The 24,524-nt window shown below is 40.1% G+C and overlaps 1 protein-coding gene across 6 annotated transcripts in view; it reads left to right on the top strand.

Moving 5' to 3' along the window:
• LOC103180464 (methyl-CpG-binding domain protein 5) overlaps positions 1–24,524 on the top strand; it is a 103,976-nt gene that overhangs the window by 47,235 nt on the left and 32,217 nt on the right. For all 6 annotated transcript variants that reach the window (XM_007896350.2, XM_007896348.2, XM_042336050.1 and 3 more), the window contains exons 3-5: positions 14,547–14,649; positions 19,326–19,506; positions 21,027–23,126. In XM_007896350.2, coding sequence (XP_007894541.2) covers positions 14,547–14,649; positions 19,326–19,506; positions 21,027–23,126 — 2,384 coding nt within the window. The remainder of the gene's footprint in view (positions 1–14,546; positions 14,650–19,325; positions 19,507–21,026; positions 23,127–24,524) is intronic.

The raw sequence follows: 24,524 nt of genomic DNA, 5'->3' as shown, positions 1-24,524 counted from the left end.
GGATGTTCACATGTGCAGATTTCTCCAGTGAAGGTATTGTAGCTACAAGAAACTAATATTAGCCCCTTACAGAGCCAAAGAGATCCGTTCAAATGTTTGTGATCACAAGATATTTTCTTCAGTGTAAAAGAATGCACTTCCTTGCTTCTGAAACAGGAGGTGTCTGATTTCAGGCTTGTCCTTGAGATCTTGTATGGAGCTAAATCGCCTGTTTTTAGGCTTACTTATCCAATAAACTGGATGGTTGGATATTCGAGCTCGTATCTTACAATCTATCCAGGGAAAGATCATCTTATCAGGCAGTGGGTAGATGTAATTGGGTAGAATAAATTGGCTGCTGTGTTTTGCCCACAAAATACACAGGCAATTCACTTTACAGTATGTTCTATGAAGCACTTTGAGATTTTTCAGCGATGTGATAAGTATTATCAAATGCAGGATTATTATTATCATTGTCTAGAAATTTAGGGAAGACCATAAAATGTTTAATATACAGTATGCTTAAGAAAGTTGGATATTTTCTGAAAAACTATTTACCTTTCTCCCTGTATTCAGAAATTGAGAGAAAATAAATTCTAAACAAGATCTTCTTTTCCCTCTCCATTTCGAAATGCATGTTTTTTAAGAAAATTAACAATTGCCTAACTATTTGCAACCATAACCAGCAAACACTAAGGTACATCATGTCTTTGCCCCAGCTTACTTCTTTCATCACCAGTCTTGCATTACTGTATTAGGAAAATGGTCAGTGTTTTGGACAGCTGATAAACGTGCTCTAGCTTACAGGAATGTATGTTTTGCCAATTTGCTAAAGTAGTGATCTTTTCCCTATGACTGTACAGTGAGAAATTACTTTATAAAGACATAACGAAAAGATCAAGTGTAAGATAGATTCACCCCCCCACCGCCTTTTCTGGTTACTTGTGTCTCAGAAATATTGTTCAAACCTCCTAATACAGTATTTATAATAGAAAGAGGCTGAAAGAGTGGTGCAGGAGGCAGGGGTTTCATTTTATGGGCTACTGGCACCAGTATTGGGGAAAGAGGGAGCTCTTCAATCGGGATGGGCTCCACTTAAACTGGGCTGGGACCAGCGTCCTGGGAAAACGAATAACTAGGGAGGTAGATAGAGCTTTAAACTAAAAAGGTTTTACGGTTAAATGTAAACTCGCAAAGCGAATAAGAAAAGTCAAGGCTGCAGAGCAGAATAGCGACCTGGGAGATGAAGAACAGAGTGTGTCAAGTAGGGACAAAGAGTTTAACCAAGAAAATAGGGCATTACTGAGTAGGGGAAATAGTACAAAGTTAAAATTAAAGGCGCTATACTTGAATGCACGAAGCATTCATGACAAGGTAGATGAATTAATGGCATAAATAGAGAGAAACGGGTACAATCTAGTAGCCATTACTGAGAAGTGGTTACAGGGAGACCAAGGTTGGGAGCTAAACATTTTAGGGTACCTGACGTATAGGAAAGAATGGCAATATGGAAAACGAGGTGGGGTGGTGGGGGTAGCCCTGTTAATAAAGAATGAGATAAAACCAGTAGAGAGGAAGGATCTTAAGTCAGAAAATCAGGATGTAGAATCGGTATGGGTGGAGCGAAGAAAAAACAAGGGGCAGAAAACACTAGTGGGAGTAGTTTATAGACCCCCGAATAGCAGTTACAGTATTGGGCAGGGTACTAATCAGAAAATTGGAGGAACATGTAACAAGGGTAATGCACTAATAGTGGGTGATTTTAATGTTCATATAGACTGGGAAAACCAAAGTGGCAAGACTAAGAGGATGAGTTTATGGAATGCATTAGAGATAGTTTTCTAGAACAGTATGCTGAGGAACCAACCAGGGAATAGGCTATCCGAGATCTTATATTGTGTAACGAGGCAGGGCTAATCAGTAATCTTGAAGTTAAGGCTCCTCTAGGGCAGAGTGACCATAATATGATGGAATTTAATATTAAGTTTGAGAGTGATGCAGTTAATTCTGAAACAAGGGTCTTAAACTTAAATAAAGCCAACTTTGCAGGTATGAGGGACGATTTGGCTAAAATAGACTGGGAAAGTAGATTAAAAGATATGACGGTAGACAAGCAATGGCAGACGTTCAAAGCTATATTAGATAATTTCCAGCGAATGCATATTCCCTTGAGAAATAAAAATTCCACGGGAAAAGTGGTTTTACCCGTGGCTGAATAGAGAAGTTAAGGAAAGTATAAAATTAAAAGAAGAAGCTATAATATTGCCAAAAAGAGCTGTAAACCTGAAGATTGAGATGGAGTTAGAGATCAGCAAAGGATAACCAAGAAACTGATTAAGAAGGAGAAAATGGAATATGAGAGTAAACTAGCCAGAGATATAAAGACATTGTAAGAGCTTTTACAAGTATATAAAGAGGAAGAGATTAACAAAAGGCAGAGACAGGAGAAATGGGGAATAAAGAAATGGCAGATTCACTAAGCAAATACTTTGCCTCTGTTTTCACGTTGGATGATACTTAAAAACTTACCAGAAATAGTGGGGAACCAAGAGACTAATGTTAATGAGGAACGTAAAGAAATTAATATCAGTAAAGTAATAGTACCAGAAAAATTGATGGGACTATGCCTGGACCTGATGGCCTGCATCCTGAGGTTTTAAAAGAGGTGGCTGCAGAAATAGTGGATGCATTGTTTTTCATTCCAGTATTCCATTGATTGGAAGATCGCAAACGTAACACCGCTATTTAAGAAGGGTGGGAGAGAAAATGGGGAACTGTAGACCAATTAGCCTGACGTCGGTGGTGGGGAAAATTCTAGAGTCTATAATTAGGGACGTCAAGAGAAGGCATTCTCTTTGACCGTGCCTTCAGCTCCTCGTGGGTCAGAAATTTCTGACGTGAAAGGCGCTCTATAAATGGAATCTTGTTGTTGTTGTTGTTGACGTCGTCGTGGGGCAATTAGAAAGTCGTAATATGATTAGGCAGAGTCAACATGGTTTTACGAGAGAGAAATTGTGTTTAACAAATCTTTTAAGAGTTTTTTGAAGATATAACTAACAGGTTAGATAGGGGGGAACCAGTGGATATAGTGTACTTAGATTTCCAGAAGGCATTCGACAAGGCGACACATAAAAGGTTGTTATGTAAGATTAGGGTCATGGAATTAAGGCTAATATATTAGCATGGATCGAAGAGTGGTTAACAGACACAAAACAGAGAGTAGGGATAAACGGGTCCTTCTCAGATTGGCAGGTTGTGACTAGTGGAGTGCCAGAAGGATCAGTGCTTGGGCCTCAACTGTTTACATCAATGATTTAGATGAGGAATGCGGACGATACAAAGCTAGGTGGGAAAGTAAGCTGTGAGGAGGTCACAAGGAGGATGCGTAGGGATTTTAAGTGAGTGGGCGAGTAGGTGGCAGATGGAGTATAATGTGGGGAAGTGTGAAGTTATTCACCTAGGTAGAAAAAATAGAAAAGCAGATTATTTTCTAGAGGTAGAGAGACTAGATAGTGTTAGTATTCAGAGGGAGTTAGGTGTCCTTGTACACAGGTACAGCCAGCAATTAGGAAGGCTAATAGCATGTTAGCATTTATTGCAAAGAGGTTAGCGTACAAGAGTAGGGAAATCTTACTGCAATTATATAGGGCCTTGGTGAGACCGCACCTGGAATATTGTGTGCAATTTTGGTCTCTTTATCTAAGAAAGGATATAGTCGCCTTAGAGGGGGTGCAGGGTAGGTTCATTAGGTTGATTCCTGGGATGAGGGGGTTGACCTATGAGCAGAGGTTGAGTAAACTTGGCCTATATTCTAGAATATAGAAGAATTAGAGGTGATCTTATAGAAACATATAAGATTCTTAAGGTCTTGACAGGGTAGATAGTGTGAGACTGTTTCCCCTGGTTGGAGAATCTAAGACGAGGGGTCATAGTCTCAGGATTAAAGGTCAGCCCTTTAGAACTGAGTTGAGAAAACATTGCTTCACTCAGAGGATAGTGAATTTATGGAATTCTCTACCCCAGAGGCTGTGGATGCTCAGTCACTGAACATATTCAAGACTGAGATCGAAGATTTTTAAAAACTAAAGGGATTAAGGGATATGGGGATAGGGCAGGTAAACGGAATTAGGTTAAAAGATCAGCCATAATCTTATTAAATGGTGGGGCAGGCTCGAGGGGCCGAATGGCCTACTCCTGCTACTATTTCTTATGTTCTTATAATAAATTACAAGATTTATTTGACATATGTCTCATTTGACATAGCGCCTTATCACGTCATTGAGTCGTCTCAAGACTCTTCACAGGACATAGTGTAAAGTGGATTGACCGTGTTGTGTTGGCGAAACACAGCAGCCAGTTGCACACAACCGTGTCTCACAAAGAATTGTGGATTGAGTGACCAAATTTTTTTTGGTATATCTCTTTTGCCAAACCGAGTTTTGTAACCAAACCGCTGTGAAGCCAGGAGAATCTAATACAGCAAATGAAGATTTATTACGCTTATTAGGCAATTAAGCAAATTGTGTTTTCCCAAACTGGTGGGAATACTAAACTCGACTTACAAACGTGAATGTATGTTTTTGTATTCTGACATTTCAGGCATTTGCAAAAGCTAAATGACTGTTTAACCTTCTGTTTTCATTGCTGCCTAAACACAAAAAGACTAGTTGAACTGAAATTTTGTGCTGATTCCAAGTTGAACAAAAAGCAAATGATGAAACTGGAGATTGTTTTTCTTTGTTATAAAGTGCTTTATTGCCAGAATTCCTAAGAGTAGAATAATGTGGAGTTGGGAAGACAAATTTCTGCAGAGAACAAAATATTCAGAGGAGTAGAATTTATTGTTATATAATAATATATAATAATAATCCTTACATTTGATATTAGTTATTTGATATTGATTTGACAGTGCTTGTAATGTTGATCTGCAAAGGACTGCAAAAAAATTAACATTTCTTAATGCATTGTTAATCTAATAAATACTGAAATTTTACACTGTAGCAATCCAGATTTTTATCTGAGACTGAATCAGATGGCCTCAAACACTTCCAGATGCGTTGATTATAATGAAAATGTCAGTTTTTTTGGAAATGGAGTAAATAAATAACCTGTAAGTACATTTTTCCATTGAAAATGCACTACTTTTTGATAGTAATCAACACATTCTCACTTGGTTAATGAAGTAGTGTGCACAAGAAAGCCATTTCCTGTATCTTAGAGAAGATAAGTCTCAAAGCGCTTCACAGAATATTCTGTAAAGTGAATTGACTGTATATTTGTGGGCGAAACGCGGCAGCCAATTGCGCACAGCAGCGTCCGACAAACAGTCGTGGATTGAAAATGACTAATTTATTATTTTTTTTTGGAGGGATTATTGTTTTGGAGGGATGATGTGATACAAGCACATCTTCGATTGCTACAAGATATGGGCATTTTCCAAGTCTGGTCCAACACTACAATTAGATTGCATGGAGTAGAAGAATCAAGACGTACCTTATAGTAAATTGAGCATCCATTCTTTTTATTTCTTAATTTCTTTTATGAGGGAGGGTTTTTTTTTACACAGTCGATGTAAAAATATTAATTAACCCTAAGTAGTATTTTGGCGCTGTTGTGTCCCTGTCAATATAACATGAATAGTATTTGTTTAGCAAGTATTATAAATGTTAGGACTGATGGAGTATCCCTTGTGATCAAGTAATCTGTGCTTACTAAAAATAATTGCTGTGCGCAATTGGCTGCCGCGTTTCGCCCACAAAATATACAGTCAGTTTACTTTTCAGTGTATTCCGTGAGGCACTCTGAGACATCTAGACGGCGTGATAAGGCGCTATACCAAATGCAAGGATTATTATCAGTAGCAGTATTAGAAGTAAAGAGAAAGAAAAACTTATTTAAATACTCTTGATATAAATTAAATGCATGATGAAAGGTGAACTACCAGCACAGGGAGTAGCATTATATACTTTACCTACTATTCCTCGGTCATGGTTTCCCAATCTTAGCTGTTCATTTTGGCAGAGTTGCTGGTTGTTCCTTCTGCCACGAAGGAAGAAAGCAATCTGAACACGAGTGTACCCGAGATTATAGTTCCACACATCCCAGCAGCCAGTTAAAGAGAAACTATTCGCTTAGTTGACTGCTTTCTCAGCTGAAGGATAGTGCAAGCAGACAACATAGGGGATATTTTTAGCAGGGAAATTCAAAATAAGAATTCGGGGCCACAACAAGTAATAAATAACCACCAAAGTTATTTCCACTGTGAGTTAGTGTGTGTTTTTTTTTAGTAGTAATACATAATAATCCTTGCATTTGATATAGCGTCTTTCACATCAGGAAGGCATCTCAAAGGGCGTCACAGGATTCACTGAAGTGTACTGAGTATCTTGTGGGTGAATACGTCAGCAAATATGTGCACATGAATATCCTCCAAACAGTTCATGAAATGAATGACCAATTTTATTTAGGGCATTGTTGTCCAGAACAATGGCGACACACTCCCTTCTCTTTTTGAGGTACGACATGGAATATTTAACATCCAGCTGTTTAACATCTCATCTGAAGGAAGGTGCCTTCAACAATACAGCACGCTCCCAGCAACGCTAGTGTCAGCCTAGACCATGTGAGCTCAAACCCTTGACTTGAGGCTTGAACCCACAATCTACTGACTCAGAGGCGAGAGTGCTCCCAATTGAGCCACATTGATATTCCTATATGGAGCTCATCAATATAAAGTGCTGATGAGACTCATAAGACTCGTGCAAATGGTCCCCGTAGGGCTTTGGCTTGCACGATTAAGCCATGAACCTGCCTAGCTAAGCTAGGTGTGTCTCAGAATCATTCAACTCCAAGAAGACTACACTAATCTCTTGCCCAAGGAGAATATATTTTGAATGTGATTTTTTTATTGACCTCAAAAAGGTAAGGGGTTGCGTATTCAACCTTTTTTCAAGTTCCGGTCCTAAGCTAAGTTATCCTCCTTTATTGAATAAGAGCCGATGGAAAAACTTTTCAAATCTATTCGATTGACCTAAAACAAGACGTGATGAGTTCTAGAGGAATGCAAGGAGAGTCAGTTTTGAAGGACTGGAGATATGAGAATAAAGCCTGAAAGATACGATGTGATCAGTGCTTTTGAGCTATGTACCCAGAAACCCAAGAAGAGGGGAAAAGAGTTGAAAAAGAATAAAGCAAACCAAAGTTACCACTTCGTAACTCCAAACTTGATCTAAGCCAAGGTGGCCCAACATGCTGATTTGATTCCCACCCCCCCACGCCCTTTAATTTCATCTGGCCCACCCCCTCCCTCCAGAATCCGTAAATGTTCTGTTTCTGGAAAGGAAATGCAAAAATATTGCTTATGAGACCCGCGGACATTTCTCAAACAGGGCATCCAGCCCTCAGCAGCCAAAAAGTTGGACCACCCTGATCTAATCTGTAGTAAAATACTAGATTAGAGAAGTTCAAAAGTATTGTTTCATTGGCTTCTGGGTGATTGCAGTGGATTTGGCGCCTCAGTGACTGGATTTGGGGCCCATTGATGTGGCGAATTAACGTTGTGTGAACTTGTGATTCGCTTTAGATTCAAGCATTTTTAAATACAGAAGTAGGTTCGTCAGATCCTTTCTTCTGTGATTGAGAAATTCTAGTTTTATATTCTGAACCAACACCCATACACATCCCTATGTGGATTTGCGAGGCCGAACTGGCAATTGTCAATGCAATCTGTTGGAATGTCTGAAAGGGAATATGTTGCGCGAGTGCCTTCATTTGAATTCAGGTGGTATAATGGCTGTTCGGGGTAGATTGGGCCACTAAGATTGTGTAGCGGTGGAAGTACACAGAAATATATTGCTCATATGTTCATCGTTGTAGCCCTCTTTTGTCCAAGGGATGTTGATTTTTGGGAGCGTCAGAGCACAGCATATCTGGATACCACCCTGATTTCTTACGGTTACTGTAGCTCTTCTAAAGTGTTGCCTCGTTGACTTGTCTCTCTCCCTCTCAATCTTTTCTAAGCATCGTCTCTTTTTTTTTCAAGGGCTGCCTTTACCGAGTGGGCTAATGTGGGAATGTATCCTGATTCAGTGAGTTATTAGGCATTCTGGTAAAGTGGCCAAACTATGCTGACCTGTTTGTTAATCTGTGTTGCTGCTGAGCTATGTTCTTTTCCCTGACAGCTTTATTTGTGTTCCTGTCACTTTTCTGTTTAATCCAAAGTATTCTTTGGAAACGCCATTGATACTTTGAGCTGCCTTTTTTTCACTGGAGCGTTCTGGTGTCACTTTTCCATGCAGTCGTGTGCTAAGAAGCAGAAGACTATTTTTTCTATCTGGCAACAATGTACTGCACCAGAGACTTGTGCTGTCCTGGGATGGGAGAACCGTTTGCATGTGTAACTGCTGTATATATGTAATTACAAAATGTTTAGACACATTGCACTAATTAAAGTCTCCAATTTCCTTTCTGCAGCCTCACTCGAAGCATATGTGTGTTTCTTAAGTATTGTAGTAGAACATTCACAAAGGGAGATGAGGATCGAAGGATAATGTTTAATAAAACTTCAAATAGGTTTGCCTCACAAAACTTCATAGGATTTTACAGTCTAGTTACTGTCTATCTTCTGGGGGAAGGCGGCAGCCATGTCCCACAAACAGCCATGAAGGGCATGACCAATTTTGTCTGGTGAGCTTGTTTGACAGGACACCGGAAGAAACTTCTTTCTATTTCAGAATCGTGCCATGAGATTTTTAACCTTCACCTAGACGGGTAGGACGTGGGGTTAAAATCTCATCTGAAAGTCTGCAGCTCCAACAATGCAGTGCTCCCCCCCCCTCACCCCACACCCAGCAGTATGTTGCAGTGCCAGCTGAGACTGTGAGCTCAAAGTCCTGATGTAGGGAAGTTGAATCCACAACATAGTCCGAGGCGAGAGTACAACAGGCCTTTGGCACCGTATAATGGTCATTATAAATTAACTCCAGCAGGAATAACATCATCGCAATTCAAGCCGACTAAGTAAGCAGAACATTTGGAGTAATCCACTAAAGAGGAAAAGGGAATCTCCTCTCATTTCGATCATCATCCTGATGACCCTTCCAAATAATCTGCCATTTTTGATTTCACATGATCGTGGTCACCCAGCCCAGAATCGTATTCTTAATGTTTACAGGGAAGAAGGGAGCAAATCCAGTGCATTATAGAAGCTTCTGGTTCATGATTTTGTTCTGTAAAGCCAAAGAAATGTCCCTTTGTTTTATCATTTTTTTTTGATTTGCGCTCAAACGAAGAACACCCTGTTTTTTTTTCCAATGTAATTTTAGATCCTCTGCCACTGAAAGATAGTGAATGATGGGCTCGTAAGTAACGATCCCCCAATACTGATATTTTCCCTCCCCCTCGTGCAGAGTGGGGAAGTGCATTGACTGTACCTCCTCCCTCGCCATCCTGCTGTGCAGTAGTGCTGTGTTGTGAAATGTACACTGTGCCATCTGAGCTTTTTATAAAATAATGTGCTTTTGTAAAAACACACAAGCTAACCAGCAGAGCATTGTGCGACAGTACAGATATTGTGTGAAAAGGTATTGAGCTGTATGTGCGGTAAGTGTTGCTTAGTATAGTAGCTGTTATCACAATGCTGAATGTCACTCACTCAGCCTTCCTGCTTTATTTTGAAAAGCTGGTTCTGTCTTGTCATATTAAGGATAGGCAAGGAAATCGAGTAGATGTTATGTAACCTATACATGAGGTATATACAGCAGTAAGAGTATCAGACTGTTGTCAGATCTGGAAGTAGGAGTTGATGGAGAGTATGGGTGACAGGAGACCGGAAACATGTTGCAGTGTTTGAAGTGATCAAATGTAAACAACAGCAACTTGTATTTGTATGGTGCTCTTCACGTGGGGTAGTGTCCCAGAGCACGTGAGAGTCGTGGAGGCTGACCCCGAGCTAGGGGGACAGGGAGGGGGGAGCTGACCGTAAGCACATTCAAGAAGGAAGTTCTTTCAGAGGGATTTGAAAGTAGAGGCAACAACTTGCATTTTTTCCCACACCTCTCACGCAGGATCGCGTCTTGGAGCGCTTGAAACATCGGATAGGGATTCCTTTTGCACAAAAAAAAATCCACAATGTAATTTCATCAAAAACATGAAATGAATATGGTCTGTGGCAGTTATACAAATACTGATCTAGTCCCTGCATAACTGATACCAACTTGATTCCTCCCAAGCATGCTGTGGATAAGACTGTATTTTGTGCTTCTCTTTAGCATCTAAAAAATATTAAACGTGCATTTTAGCATAATTCTAACTTCTGCTATTTTGTCATTGAGTTATTGGAACCGTGAGGACCAACCAACAAATACTTTAGTTCCAATAGCTGTTTTTCAGAGTTGTACCCTAAAGCACACTGGAATCAGTCGTGGCTCACCTGACCCATTAAATGAGAGAGCATCATGCATTACTTCAGCGAGAAATCCTGTCTGTTTTTAGATTTGTCATAAGCTTTCTGTGTCAACATAGACGAGAAGAAAAACTGCAAATGATTTGAAATCCGAAAATAACACCTTTGCTGAAAATACACAGCAGATTACTCACAATCTGAAGGAGAAAGAGACACAAAATGTTGAGGGTGCGTCAGAAGCTAATTGGCCCTCTGTGGATTTCAAGCATTATTTTTTATCAGGTTCAGCAGTGGGCCTGTTACTGCTCGCCACCAGTTCTGCTCATACTTTCGCCTCATACAAAAATACAGTCAATTCGCTCCGTGAAGTGCTTTGAGATGTCTCGAAGATACATAAGAATTAGGAGCAGGGATAGGCCATTCGGCCCCTCTAGCCTGCCCCGCCATTCAATAAGATCATGGCTGATCTATCCTAACTCCACCAACCCGCCTTATCCCCATATCCCTTAATCCCTTTATCCACAAGAAATCTACCAATCTCAGTGTTGAGTATGTTCAAGGACTGAGCATCTTCAGCCTTTTGGGGTAGAGAACTCCATAAATTCACTACCCTCTGAGTGAAGAAGTTTTTCCTCAACTCAGTGCGAAAGGGCTTACTTATCCTTAATTTTAAGACTGTGACTCCTGGTTATAGTTTCTCCAACCGGGGAAAAAAGTCTCCCACTATCTATTCTGTCGTGCCCCTTAATAATCTTATAGGTAAGATGTGATAAGGCGCTATATCAAATGCAAGAATTATCATTAATATTATACTATTTCAGTTCTTTTCCACTGTCTGTATCAGTAACTCGCCAAATATATTCACCAATCACCACACTTTAACCAATAATTAAAAACCCAATCGGGAAAAAGTTTTTTTTTTTAAAAAAGTTATTGTTGACCGCCACTCGAACAAGGTATTGGAGCAGGAGTCTCCAACCAGTGGATTTTAATCAACCAGTCGATTTCCAAGGCTTCAAAAGTCAATCTCGCAAGTTTTACTTATTGTTTTGTATTTACCGCTGTTTAAACAACAACTTTTTTTTATTCTGAGATGCACAGAATACTGTGTGCATCTGACTTTGTTTTCAATCGGACAAAATTTGCAGTTCTATCGTTCCTTTTTCCGGTCTTTATTAATCATGCACAAGAAAGGTCCCCTAGGTTTAGGCTTTTGTTTCTGCAGTAAGATTCTAGGCTCCATGAGTTTTGTTTGATTTCTCTTGGAAAGTGTTGCGTGAGTAGCTTTGACGTTGACATTTTTATTCGCAAATATCATTAGAAATGAACAAGATAACTGGGCCATCTAAAGAGAAACTTTTTTTTGCTCACTGCACTGCAGGATAAGTGGGTATGTCTTGTAAATATATCAACAAGCCATATAAATTTCAACAAGTAAAACTGGTAATTTGGAAAGACATCACACTACAATGCACAAAAATTTTAAAGATGATTTTCCATTAAATAGCTCTCTTTGAAAGAAAGTAAGTGAAATGAAAAGAGCAGCTTTGAAGGCGCAGCAATCTGTTTTTAACAAACCAGAAAAGATAAGGCCAGAACTGAAGCTTCATTCAGAGTGAGTCATATACTCGCAAAACCCAAAAAATGTTTTCTGACTGTAAATGGTAAAAGAGACAATGATTATGCTGCTGAATCTTCATTAAAAGACTTTAAAAATAAAGAAGAAATTAGGACTGCAATTCCGAGCTCATACATGTGGAATCATTATCAAAGACGCGATTTGGATCAATGTGAGTACTTTTTATTGCAGTTCGACGAATCGACCAACATAACCGTCACTCCACAGCTAATTATATTTGTTAAGGTGGCATTTCAAGATGCTACCACACATTTTAACAATTTTACAGTTGATAGGTAGAACAAGAGGAGATGACATAGGAGACAACGAGTTTAAAAGATATCCGGTGGAGAACAAGGTTCCAATCTGGAAACTTGTGTCAGTCACGACAGATGAAGCACCAGCCACGATTGGAATAAGATTCCCCTCTTTGTTAATTATCGGATGTGCGCTGGTGAATAATAATCCTTGCACTTGGTGTAGGGCGTTATCATGTCGTTGAGACATCTCAAAATGCTTCGCAGAATATAATTGACTATATTTTGTGGGCAAATAAAGCAAGTCATTAACTTCACAGAAGTAATGAAAGTCACAGAGAAAATTGTTAACTCAACACGAGAAAGAGCACTACACCATCACCTTGTTTAAACGTTTACTTGATGAACCTGAAGCAGCTTTACGGCGAATTGCTCCTCCTCACTGAGGCGAGGTGTTTAAGCCGAGGCAAGTGAGTCTTGCAAAGATTTTTGGAATCTCTTGCCCCTGAAATTGAAACGCTTTTGCAATCTAGAAACGAGAGCAATGAAGGGCTGAAGGACAATAATAAGTGGCTCCTTTATTTGGGTTTTCTCACTGACATTACCACCCAATTGAACTGTGAGTTGCAGGGAAAAGACAGAGACATCTCGCATGTCATCAGCACAGTGAACGCATTCAAAATGAGGCTGAGTTTGTGGATTCCCCAAATGAACAATAAAGTTTTGCTGCATTTCCCAAATATGGAGGAAAAAGAATTGGCAAGATTTTCTGACAAACAAAGCTACGTTCACCCACAACCTTTCTCTGAACCTCTGAGTATGCTTGTAAATGAATTCAGCGGGCGATTTCGAGACTTCCGGTTGATAGAGCCAAGTGTCTTGTTTGGTGAAAATCCATTTCTCCAGGTAGACATTAGTGAGTTGGCTGTGAAATTTCAGCATATGTTAAATGACCAAAGTCGTGAAGTGAAAATGGAAATCATTTTGCAAAGTGACATTCTCTTAAAAGCTAGGTCTAGAGACTGACTTTTGGGGATTTGTTCACAGAGAAAAGTACTCTTCTGTTGCCCTTTTCTCTGAAGGTTAAAGCTTACTTTAGTTCCCCCTATCTATCCACATGAATGCTTTCTCTCAAATGAAAATCATTAAATCCTAATAGCGCACCTAAATGGAAGATAGCTAGAAGACAGTGTCAGATTGTCTGTTTCACATTCCAGACCAAACTTTGAGAAAATGGCAAAAAAATGTTCAATGTCAGGCATCACACAAACACTTTATTTTTACCCACTAAGTAAAAGAAACATTTTCTCTACGTGTGTGTGTGTATATATATATAATATAATATGCATTAGGTGTGCATTATAACAGACCTTCAAGTATAATCCTTTACTTTTTGCTAACATTTTTAATAGTGGTAGATCTTTTGACTTGTGGAAATACAAAAGTAAATCCTTCTCCTAAAAAGGTTGGAAACCTCTGTATTAAAGATTGCCAATGGAACTGTACCATAGCAGAAAGAAAAAGGAATCCAGCTACTCAATGAGGAGAATTTTGTGGTTTACAAAGAACAAAAAGTGAGCAACTCGACAATCTGGTTGTGAGCGAAGCTGAGGATCTAATTTTTCATTGCCTAGAGTGATTGTGATCGAGGGTACCACTGAATGTGTACAGGGAACTAGGGGTCTGGAATTGTAGAGAGAAAGATTGACTTGGAACACAGAGAAGAGAGCAAGTGAAGCAGCAGAGATCTTATAACACTCTAGCAAGGCGTATGACTTGCTTTTTCTGCGGGAAAGGGAAACTCATAACTCTACATAATATTACTTTCTCCGAGGCTCGGTTAGGTAATTCTCCTCTGATCAATAATTTTGTTGGATTCATGATTCAATATTGTGTGATTGTTACTGGTTTAAGTCATGAGTGTTGTACGCTGGAAAGTTGTGCTGTTTCTCTTTTTTAATTATCTACTTTTTTTTAGAAACTACATTAACCTTTGTGTCTGGAGACTTTTGTGTTTAGTTGTGTGTAAGCTGCTGGTGTGGTAATAATAATCCTTGCATTTGAGATAGCACCTTATCACATCATTGAGACGTCTCAAAGCGCTTCTCAGAATATACTGTAAATTGAATTGACTTTATATTTTGTGGGTGAAAAATAATTAAGTACAGGAAATAAGAACCAGCTTTTCAGTCAAAGTCCTATGTTTTTCCCACGCAAGTTCATCACAGAGCTCTTAACTTGTATATGTAGTGTACTTTACAATTAATCTTGTTTTTCTTCTTGCCTTTAGTCCAAACGGCTCAGTGTTGGCCTGCATCGAACAAGTTAAAACATATCTACTTACCGATGGAACGTGCAAGTGTGGCCTGGAATGTCCTCTCATTCTTCCAAAGGTAATGTGATAAAGATATTCCACATAAAAATATGAAATGGCAGGAATGTGAAAAGGCCATTCATTACCCTGTAGCTCATCCTATACTTTTAGCACACAGCATGACAAACTATTTTGAATAACTTAATATTTTATGCCTTGGTTATCAGATTATTCTAAACTTGCATGACTATTCCCATATCTTAACTGTTTTCTTGGTCTGATGTTCAGTAACTCATCAAATGTGTTTGTTGTGTAGTAATAATTGTAAGGCAGTAAGGTCTACAGTATTTAACTGTTCATGTCTTATGAAATGAATTGGTTCATTGGTACAGTAGGGTGTCAACTCAATCCATGTGGACCTTAGCCTGTGCTATGTTATATGTATTGGTTCACATAATTTGTCAGATTGCATTCAGTGTGGCATCGTTAAATATCTAGTTACTGGGCTCCACTGATTATAAATGGAAGTACAGTAGAAACCCGGTTTGCAGTCACCTCGGTAATCCGGCCACCTCACAATTGCGGGCACACTTTCACAGTCTCTCTCGTGGTCTATACTAAAAGATTGACTGTTGTCGGCTTCAGTAAACCGGCCACCTCACTATTCAGGACAACGGTAGTTGATTGCGGCCGCTACAAGCATCCTCCTCTGGTTCAAACGCGGTACAAACACCCCCCACCCCCCCCCGCTACTAACCTGTACCCGGTGCGCTAGACCTCAGGCCTCTCGTGCTGTTTGCTTGACGCTGCTACTGTGGGTGGAGCGGCTTCGGTGGCGCTTGCGCGACGCGGGGAGTGTTGGGATCGCGGGAGCGGCGGGAGCGAGAAATCGACTTGGCCCGGCTCGGTGCCTGCCACCTAACCTGAGCTCCTGCAGCCAATTCTTGGTAAGTGCTGTAAACGTTGCCACCACGGAAGGAGTTGAATGAGGGATGGGAGGAACGTCTAGCGGAGGAGTTTCTACCAGGGACACTGAGGAACAGGACACACGGGAGAAGGAACAAGAAGAGCAACCGACAACATCAAAGAGCCCTCTCGCTTACGCTGATGCACTGGGTTTGTTGGGACAAGTGAAGGACTTTTGCCTCGATCATGGACTCGACTCGTGGCAGACTTTGGCTCATGCTGAGGGTCAGCTGCTGGCCAAGGCAGTGCAGGTTAAATCAGCAGCCGGGTAAACAACGCTGGACTCTTTCTTCAAGACATGAACATTTTGTGTGATTTTTAACTTCTCATGTGAATTTTTAATAATGAAACCCAAGATCTGTTTTAAATGTGACAATGCCTTTATTTTAATGAGATTGCAAAGTATGGTTGTTGGATGTTCATCACCCTTTACCCATTACCAATGCCCTTAACATTACATCAGTGACCTGAATCATCCAACCTGTTTCAATAATCAGGTCACCTCACTAAGTGGGTCACTTTTGCCCAGTCACTTGAGTGACCGGATTAGTGAGGTTCTACTGTATATTATTCTAACACTTCTGATGGAGGGAACCACTCACACACACGCATGCGAGTATTTTGTCACGTTTCCTATGAAATATAATTGTTTTCATTTATTTCTGAGCAAATTAAAGATCTGTAATAAGCAGAGAAATATATTTTGGTGGTCTTGTGCAATCAGTTCAATTACATTAGACTGTTCAGTTCCCAACCTCTACAAGGATATGCTCCCCTCCCCACTTCCAGATATCGAGTTTGAAGATGGATGATCAATTACACCCAGAATCCAATTTGAGAAGGGAGGAAACGAACTGTAAATAGACCTGACCATCTGACTCTCTTTACCAGGGAGACTAATCTCATCGAGAAGCCGAATTCCAAAATGCTGTACAGCATGACAAATCCATTATAACTCATTGAGGCTCCATTACACTTATCTCAGTCATGGGAGGGAGAGGAGGGGAAGAGGACAATTACCTAGAGACACCACCTTTTTAACATTCGTATTATCACGTACACTTTTTATTGGTTGAAATGTTAAGGACTGCCTTATTCTGAACCACATTCTTAGTTTTTATTTTTACCTTAATTGCCAGTTACTGCCTTTCCTGATGCCTATACGCAGGCTTCCAGAAGCGACCAATTTGTTTTAATTTCCTGATTCACTGGAAGGCCTATCCTACTAATGAGCCTAATTCTTTAAGACACAAAAGATACTTTAAGTTCTAGTTCTTCAGAACGGGGAAGAAACTGAGGTTAGGTATAGCATGTTCCCAGGAAAGATGCACTTGTTAAATAAAGTTGCAGATTGATGAGAGGAAATCAAGGTCCTCCCACAGTTCACACAATCTCAACAGAAATTGCAACCTACTCACCTTTACGTTCTCTGGTTAAATCAGCGTTCCCCAGTACTTGCACTGGAAGTTGGTGGAAGTAACAGATCGTGTACGTTATTCATTGCCAATATTTGTTGCAACTGCATCCATCTTTGGTTCAGTCCCAAATTTCCAATGCCACATTTCAGCCACCTTGTAACTCCACCAGAGCAAGAAGTCTTCCAACTGAAGAGCCTCCTCATGAAGGCCTTCGGAAGGATTTCTAAGCACTGCCTGAGGTTTTCCACATTGCATTGAATACTCGTGCGTAAATGGCTTTCTCCTTTCACTTCCAGTGTGATCTCAATTTAAAAAAAAGTTACTTCTGATGCATGCAGCATTCGGAGGCTGAAGCAACACTGGAGATTTTCAGAAACAATCAATAAAGCATGGATATGGCTTTTAAAATGATAACCTTTCCAATTTTAGCATCCTAGCTACTCTTTATAAGAAGCATGCACGCTCCGTTGTACAAGAACTTGATCTTTTTTCTCAATTCAAGTTGACAGACATCTGTTTGGCTCGAGCAGGAATCAGTTAACATCTGTAATGATTAAGGATATGGACAAATAACACAACACTTATAAGATTCATAACCGGATGTTGAAGGGTCTTCAATCTGTTGCCCTGGGCTTCAATCTATCCTACCATATTCCTGGAGTCCTGTAGCTCAGTGTTGAGTCCAGTAGCTCAGTGGTTAGAGCACTTGCCTCGCAAGCAAGAGACCTGGGTTTGATTCCCTGCAGGACGAAACCTTGGGCAAATTTCCTTACTCCACATGCCTGATAATAATACCTCAAGAACAAAAACAATAATAATCTGGTCACTCAATCCACGACTATTTATGGGACACTGCTGGGCACAATTGGCTGCCACGTTTTACCCACAAGTATACAGTCAATTTACAGTATATTTACAGTATATTCTGTGAACGCAAGGATCATTATTACATTCATCCTGTCAAAATCCATTTACAGAGATGGAAGAAAATATGTAGTTCAATCTCCCCCTCTTCTATCACAACCAGCAGAGTCTCCAATTGACAGAATGAGTCTTTATGAAGATAAAATTGGACAAAAGATTTTCATACCCTCCCTGATTGAAACAATTTTGATTGACTTTGAAGGCTTACAGTACTAAATTGAAGCGTTCAACTACGTCAAGTTGTCTATATATGTCATGTAGGCAACTCTACATGACATATATATAAGCCTCTAAATGAGATACTCAAAGCTACCTAGTATACTGTATTTACAAATATTACTATGTCTGACGTTTTAACCTCGTATGTTGAGAGTTTATGTGCTTACATTAATTACTTGCTATCTGCTGAAAGGAGAAAATCCAACAACAGCATCCTACATGATCCAGATTGAAGGGTACTTTGAAAGCTATTGATTTGTCTGTTCCTCTGACTTGAGCAAACTGATTTCAGGACTTTCTGAATCCATAGGTTAATGTGATCTTAAGAATTTTTTAAACAAATTATTACTTTATTGGCTCTCGTTTCAGCAGGTGGTATTCACGCTTTTGACAGTGTATCTATGCAGTTTATAAAACAGCATCTGCTTTCCTTGCTGAAACTTGCATCCCAGCTCCAGTTGCCTTGGGAAACTATAGTGTTGAAGTGTATTTGTCATGTCAGGTTTCTTCCATTGAAAAGAAATAGCACTTTGTTGATGTGCGCAGAGCTTTAGGTTTCTATTTATAGTGACAAAGCCATCATTAAATAGAGATTAGTGAATTGGATAGTAGTGTGTGTCTCCTTGCATTATTTTCTGGCAAGGCACCAGCTTATTTTGTCCATGACTACTTTTTTGGTTGACAGGATTTAGATTTTTCTTGAAGCTCTGTGTAAAGACAGCAACTCCAAGCCATTTGCTTCTTTGTCCAAGTATTGCTGCTCTGTTTGTTTAGGCAAGGCAGGACATCAGTACTTTGATGGTACTCTCTTACTAATAATAATGATAATGGTGATAATAATGGTAATAATCCTTAATTTTGATGTAGCACCTTTCACATTAGGGGGCCCTCTCGAAGAGGATATAATATAAAGTGTAATGACTGTGCATTTTGTAGGCGTACCCACATTAACCTGAGCATTGAGGTCTTCAGAATACCACCGTCAATTCAAGTTCAAGTGTAGATTAATCCTGAATGATCTCGCCCACAATCGTCAGGTAAATCTACTGGTGTCATTCTAAACCAGGTCTTTTGTGTCACAGACTGCGGTAGATTGCAGAGCATCATAAACTACTTAAAGGGATAGTGCACATCTAATTATTTTTAACCCCCTCTGTGAATGATGGCAAAACTTTCGTTCATATTACAAATGTCTAGAAAACCCCTAACAATATTGTCCTGTTTTTAGGTGTTCAACTTTGATCCAGGAGCACCTGTCAAACAAAGAACTGCAGAGGATGTCAAAGCTGATGAAGATTTGACAAAACTTTGTATCCATAAAAGAAAAATCATTGCAGTAGCTACACTACATAAAAGTTTTGAGATACCACATCCTTCCCTGGTCCTAACCAGTCCAGGCGGCGGAACAAGTAAGTTGACAAGAAATAAGATGTATATTGCCCGTTGTGTTTTAGGACTAAACCTGAATTAAACGATAATATGAATTGGTATTGTCTTGTTGCCTGTTGTTCAGGGTTTTTTTTTGTGCTGTTCATTTCCTTTTACGCTGTGGTTCTAATAGTATTTACTTAACCTTCTACCAACAGTGTTTTAACATTGCTTGCCTAATTTTCATATTAGAGAGCAATATACATTATCCCTGAACTTCTATTTTTAGTCCCAAAGATAAAATATTCATGGCTTATACCAAACATAAAATTTAGATTGAAGGTTTTAAAAGCCATTTTGTTGGTTATATAACCTTCAGAGGGGACAGTGCCTAATAGCTCAGCTATTCATTTTGATTCAAAACAGGTTAAGTTGATGTTGCCCTGAATCAACGCATGTTTAGTTTGTCCAGACGTGCAGAATTTTATTGCAGTAAGATTTAATAGTCCAGTTTTTCCAAGTTCTGAATCCTCGTGCCACCTGATGCTCATTAATGGGATTTGGGGGTTAATGGTCAACCATTCTCTGCCAGAATATTTAAGTGGACCGACCACCTGTCCACAAAGTGTTTCACAGGAAATGATGGAAAAATACAAAATGATTGTAATTTGTTTGTCTTCCTCAATCAGTTGGTATCACTCTCACCTCTGAGTCAGAAGGTTGTGGGTTCAAGCCACAAGTCGAGCCTTGGAACCCATGTAGTTTATGCTGACAATCCCAGCCAAGTGCTGAATTGTCAGAGATGCCATACTTCGGTTGAGACGTTAAACTGAGGTCCCACCTGCCTGTCCAGGTGAACATTGAAGCTCCCATAGCACTTTTGGAAAACCACAGGGAGTTTCTCCCAGTGCCCTGGCCAACAAATCCTCCAAATACAATTAGTCATTCACTCGTTGTCCAGCAATTAAAGATCACCATTATTATGGATGTTTGTGGGCCATTGCTCCGTGCAAATTGGGTGCTGTGTTCACCCAGACCACTCTACCGTACATCCTGTGCAGGGCTTTGAGGTGTCTTGATGACTTGATAAGACACTATTATTGCACAGGGTATTTATTATTAATTCTATGGACATTTAACATAGAAAAATTGAAAATTGTCGTCATTATTGTTATTGTTGTAAATCAGTGACAGAGGTTGCTGTGGGAATGTTGAGTCCTACCATTCTGGCCAAAGGATTTGTGTCGGGGAAAATAGCTTGAGATATTCCAATAAATGAAACTATGGAAGTCTCTTCCTCAATCTCTTCGTCTTGCCGCCTCTTCCCCTTTTTCAGATTATGCCTCTTCAGCTGGGCTTACAGTCAGCTCCTCCCTTCCCCTACCTCAGCAAACCCCAATCTTATTTGTTTTCCCCTTAGTTAGGAACCATTAACCAGCAATCAAACGTGGCCAGATATTATGCCACCCGGATCCTATCACAGCTTTAGATGCACTGCAGCCAACTGCGGCCCCTTGACTCTGGGTATGGCTGGTATTCATTTACTCTTTTCTTCTTCTAGGCGGAGCTCCAATGGTACAGTCACGAGCAGCAACTCCAAGAGCAATGAGGAATAAATTGCAAGAAGTAGTGCCGAATTCTGCAGTGCCAGACTATAATAAGAATCCATATTTGCCTAAGTTAATGATGGGTGGCCCGAATGCTATGGTTCGGCTTTACCAACAGGAGCTGTGTGCAAGCCCCCAGCAAGAGCTGCATACTGGTTATTCTAGACAGAGACTGGGTAGCAGTGACCATGGGCAGAAGTCTCCTTATCGTGGAAATCACGGTGGTCTATCTAGTCCAGGATCTCAGATCTATGGAGATGGTTCTATATCCCCCAGGACCGATACAATGGGAAGTCCAGATGTGTTTACAAGGAATAACCCTGGCTTTCATGCTGGGCCAAACTCCAGTCCCATCCACATAAATCGAATTCCCCTTTCCCCACCCACAGTCCTGATGCAGAATTCTTCAACCCAGTCGTCGTGTGCTATGGCTGGTAGGACTTCTATACCTCTTTCACCAACAATGACTACAAAGAGCCCAGTCATGAAGAAACCATCTTGTAACTATTCGTCAAACATGGATATGCCACGAATTATGTTTCACAAACTTTCCCAAGGACCCCCAGCATCATGTGCTCTCCAGAAAAAGCCATTGCCATCAGAGAAGGATCCATTAGGTATTCTTGACCCCATACCTAGCAAAACGAACCCGGTATTTATGAACGCATCGAATTTCCAGACAACCATGCACTCTCAGGTACCTATGATGAATGTAAGCATGCCTCCTGCTGTTGTCCCATTGCCAAGCAATCTACCATTGCCAACAGTCAAGCCTGGCCCTGTTAGCCATGGAACCCATGTACCAAGGGTTCAGCATTCAACTTCCACATCTGTGTCTCCAACTCCGGTCACCTCCCCTGTGCACATGATGGGACCCGTCATTGGGAGAATCGAGGTCTCCCCACAAAGATCAAGGTCATCTTCCACATCGTCTGATCACGGAAACTTAATGATGCCCCCTGCAGGTCTCCAGTCAGGCTGTGGTGGAATGAAGGTCCCTCCAAGGTCACCAAGGTCATCTATGGGTTCTCCACGACCATCCATGCCATCGAGTCCATCTAACAAGCCCGATGGACTTCTTCATCAATACAAAGATAACCCTAATCCTTTGCTGGTCGGAATGAGTAATGTTTTAAATCCTCAAAATAATCCTTTGTTTCCGTCTGTATCCGTTGGAAATGTACAACAACAAAAGAGTCCGCCAGGTTTGCTGGGAATGCCCTTGAATCAGATTTTAAACCAGCATAACGCTGCTTCATTTCCAGCAAGCAGTTTACTTTCAGCAGCAGCCAAAGCACAGCTAGCTAATCAAAATAAACTGACTGGTAGCAACAATGGTGGTGGAGTTGGCAGTGGTGGCAATAGTGAAGGACACAGCACTTTAAATACTATGTTTCCTCCTACTGCCAACATGCTTCTGTCAATTAACGAAGGTCAGAGTGGACGGGCAGCATTGAGAGATAAGCTAATGGCACAGCAGAAGGACCCTTTACGGAAAAGGAAGCAAGCGACCCCAACAGTATTGAGTATGCTTAAACAGTCTCAGATGGGCAGCTCAGGAGTCCCAAAGTCTGTACCTGACCCTTTAAGAAAGCAAGGGCAAAGTTCATCCTTAACTATGAATAACACCATGTCTCAGTTACTTCAATCCATGAGTTCACAGAGTTCTCAAATCAGTGGCAATAGTACTGGTTGTGGTAATTCCCCAACAGGTATTCCTTGTTCCTCCAACCAACTTAACTTTGCAGACACCAATCTGAACTCAGGTTCCGTTCGCAACCTATCAGTTCAAACTTTGACCCGAGGGGAAGGTATCTCTTGCCAAAATACAAGCACTAACTTAATCCAGAATTGCCAGGGCCCAAACAGTCAATTTGTTGAGTTAGTGGGACAGCTACAAACTAGTGGCAGTTGTGGGCTGCTCCACCAGTCTGCACTGACTTTGGGGAATAGCTTGCATTCCAACCCGTCTCATTCAAGGATTACAACATCTTCAGCAGTAATGGTACCAAACAGCAGTGGCAGCATTTGTAGCCAAACCAGTACTGAAGCAGGTATGGTTTTACACTAATGTACTTATTGCCAATCTCTTTGGCATAAAGCTGTATTTAAAACTTATATGAAAAAGTACATTTTGTTCCCTAGGAAAAGAGGGCAAATGTGTGCGGGTCTTTTTTTTTTGCTCAAGTGTTATGGTGCACAATGTCCCCACAATCTTTCATTTCTGTTCAGTATTGATTGTGTTTTGTTCCGTTGTAACGTTGCGCCAGTGGTTGCAGAATCAGTCCGTTATTGCCGATTGGATTTCAGTGCATTATCTTTGCAAAGATTTTATTTAATCCCACTTTGGAGCTTTTAGCCAAGGTTGCAGTATATTTTATTTGAAAAAATATTTCCCATGCAAATTTAAATATACATTTGTTCCAATACTCCAGTCCTTTCGATGCTGTGATGCCAATACAATATTTCTTTTTCCAGAAAGTCTTCAGATAGATTTTGGAAAAGGGTGTGTCAGATATTCTCATCTTTTGAGTTTTCATACTCTGATTAGCCAATGTATTAAAAAATAAGTACTGTTACAGAACCCGATGTTTAAAAATGTATATGGACCCGTAGAGGGATATCTCTTCTTGAAGGGAGAAAGCAGAAGTAAATAATCTATTGAGATAAATGCACATTTGAATTTCATTGCGGTGTTGAACAAAAATGTTTTTAATTAGGAAGTTAGATTTTGTATAAATTATATAAACCTTCATACTGCAAAAGAAAGATCAGTAAGACATTCACGTGAAAGAATTGGTCTGGGATGATGCATCTATTAAAATATAATCCTAAAACATGTTTTCAAACTATAATTGATGATTTGGATCATCAAGCAAATTTTCTAATACATGGAGGAAACGTAAAATATGAACAGGAATTCCATCTTGTTAAAAAAAGCAAAGATAAATAATTACATTCAAGCTAAATGCTAAACTTACTTAGAATTGTAAACCATGTGTTTTTGTGTTGGGAAGTCCACTTTATAAGCTGCGTTTCAGCCACTTTGTTTTGTGGCTGTGAATGTAAATTGCACAATTTGAGGCTGAAGAGAATTGTATCTTAGACTAAGCCAAAATAATATAGGATATTTTTTCCCATTCACAGTACACAGGCTAGTTAGAATGTAATGCTGGAAGAAATCTAACATAGTGAAACTATAGAGAACATCGCATATTACAGTTGCCACTGTTTTTGTAGCCCAAGACTTGTGAAAAATAGTTGCACCAATGGGTTGGGAGGGAGGGAGGGATTTTAAAAATGTGGACTTTATTCAATAACTGTTGCTTGCTTTGTTTAATTAACTAAATAATGAATGGATAGGAGATGTAGCATTTTCTGTGTGGCAGAATTATTAGCCGATACTTTTCCTGTGTGTCGGTGCTCTTTGCTTTGTAACGTCTTTCCCCTAT

This window comes from Callorhinchus milii, unplaced genomic scaffold (assembly GCF_018977255.1).
Source record: "Callorhinchus milii isolate IMCB2004 unplaced genomic scaffold, IMCB_Cmil_1.0 Scaffold6, whole genome shotgun sequence".
In the NCBI taxonomy this organism is placed as follows: domain Eukaryota; kingdom Metazoa; phylum Chordata; class Chondrichthyes; order Chimaeriformes; family Callorhinchidae; genus Callorhinchus; species Callorhinchus milii.
This window is presented reverse-complemented; position numbering and strand designations above follow the sequence as displayed.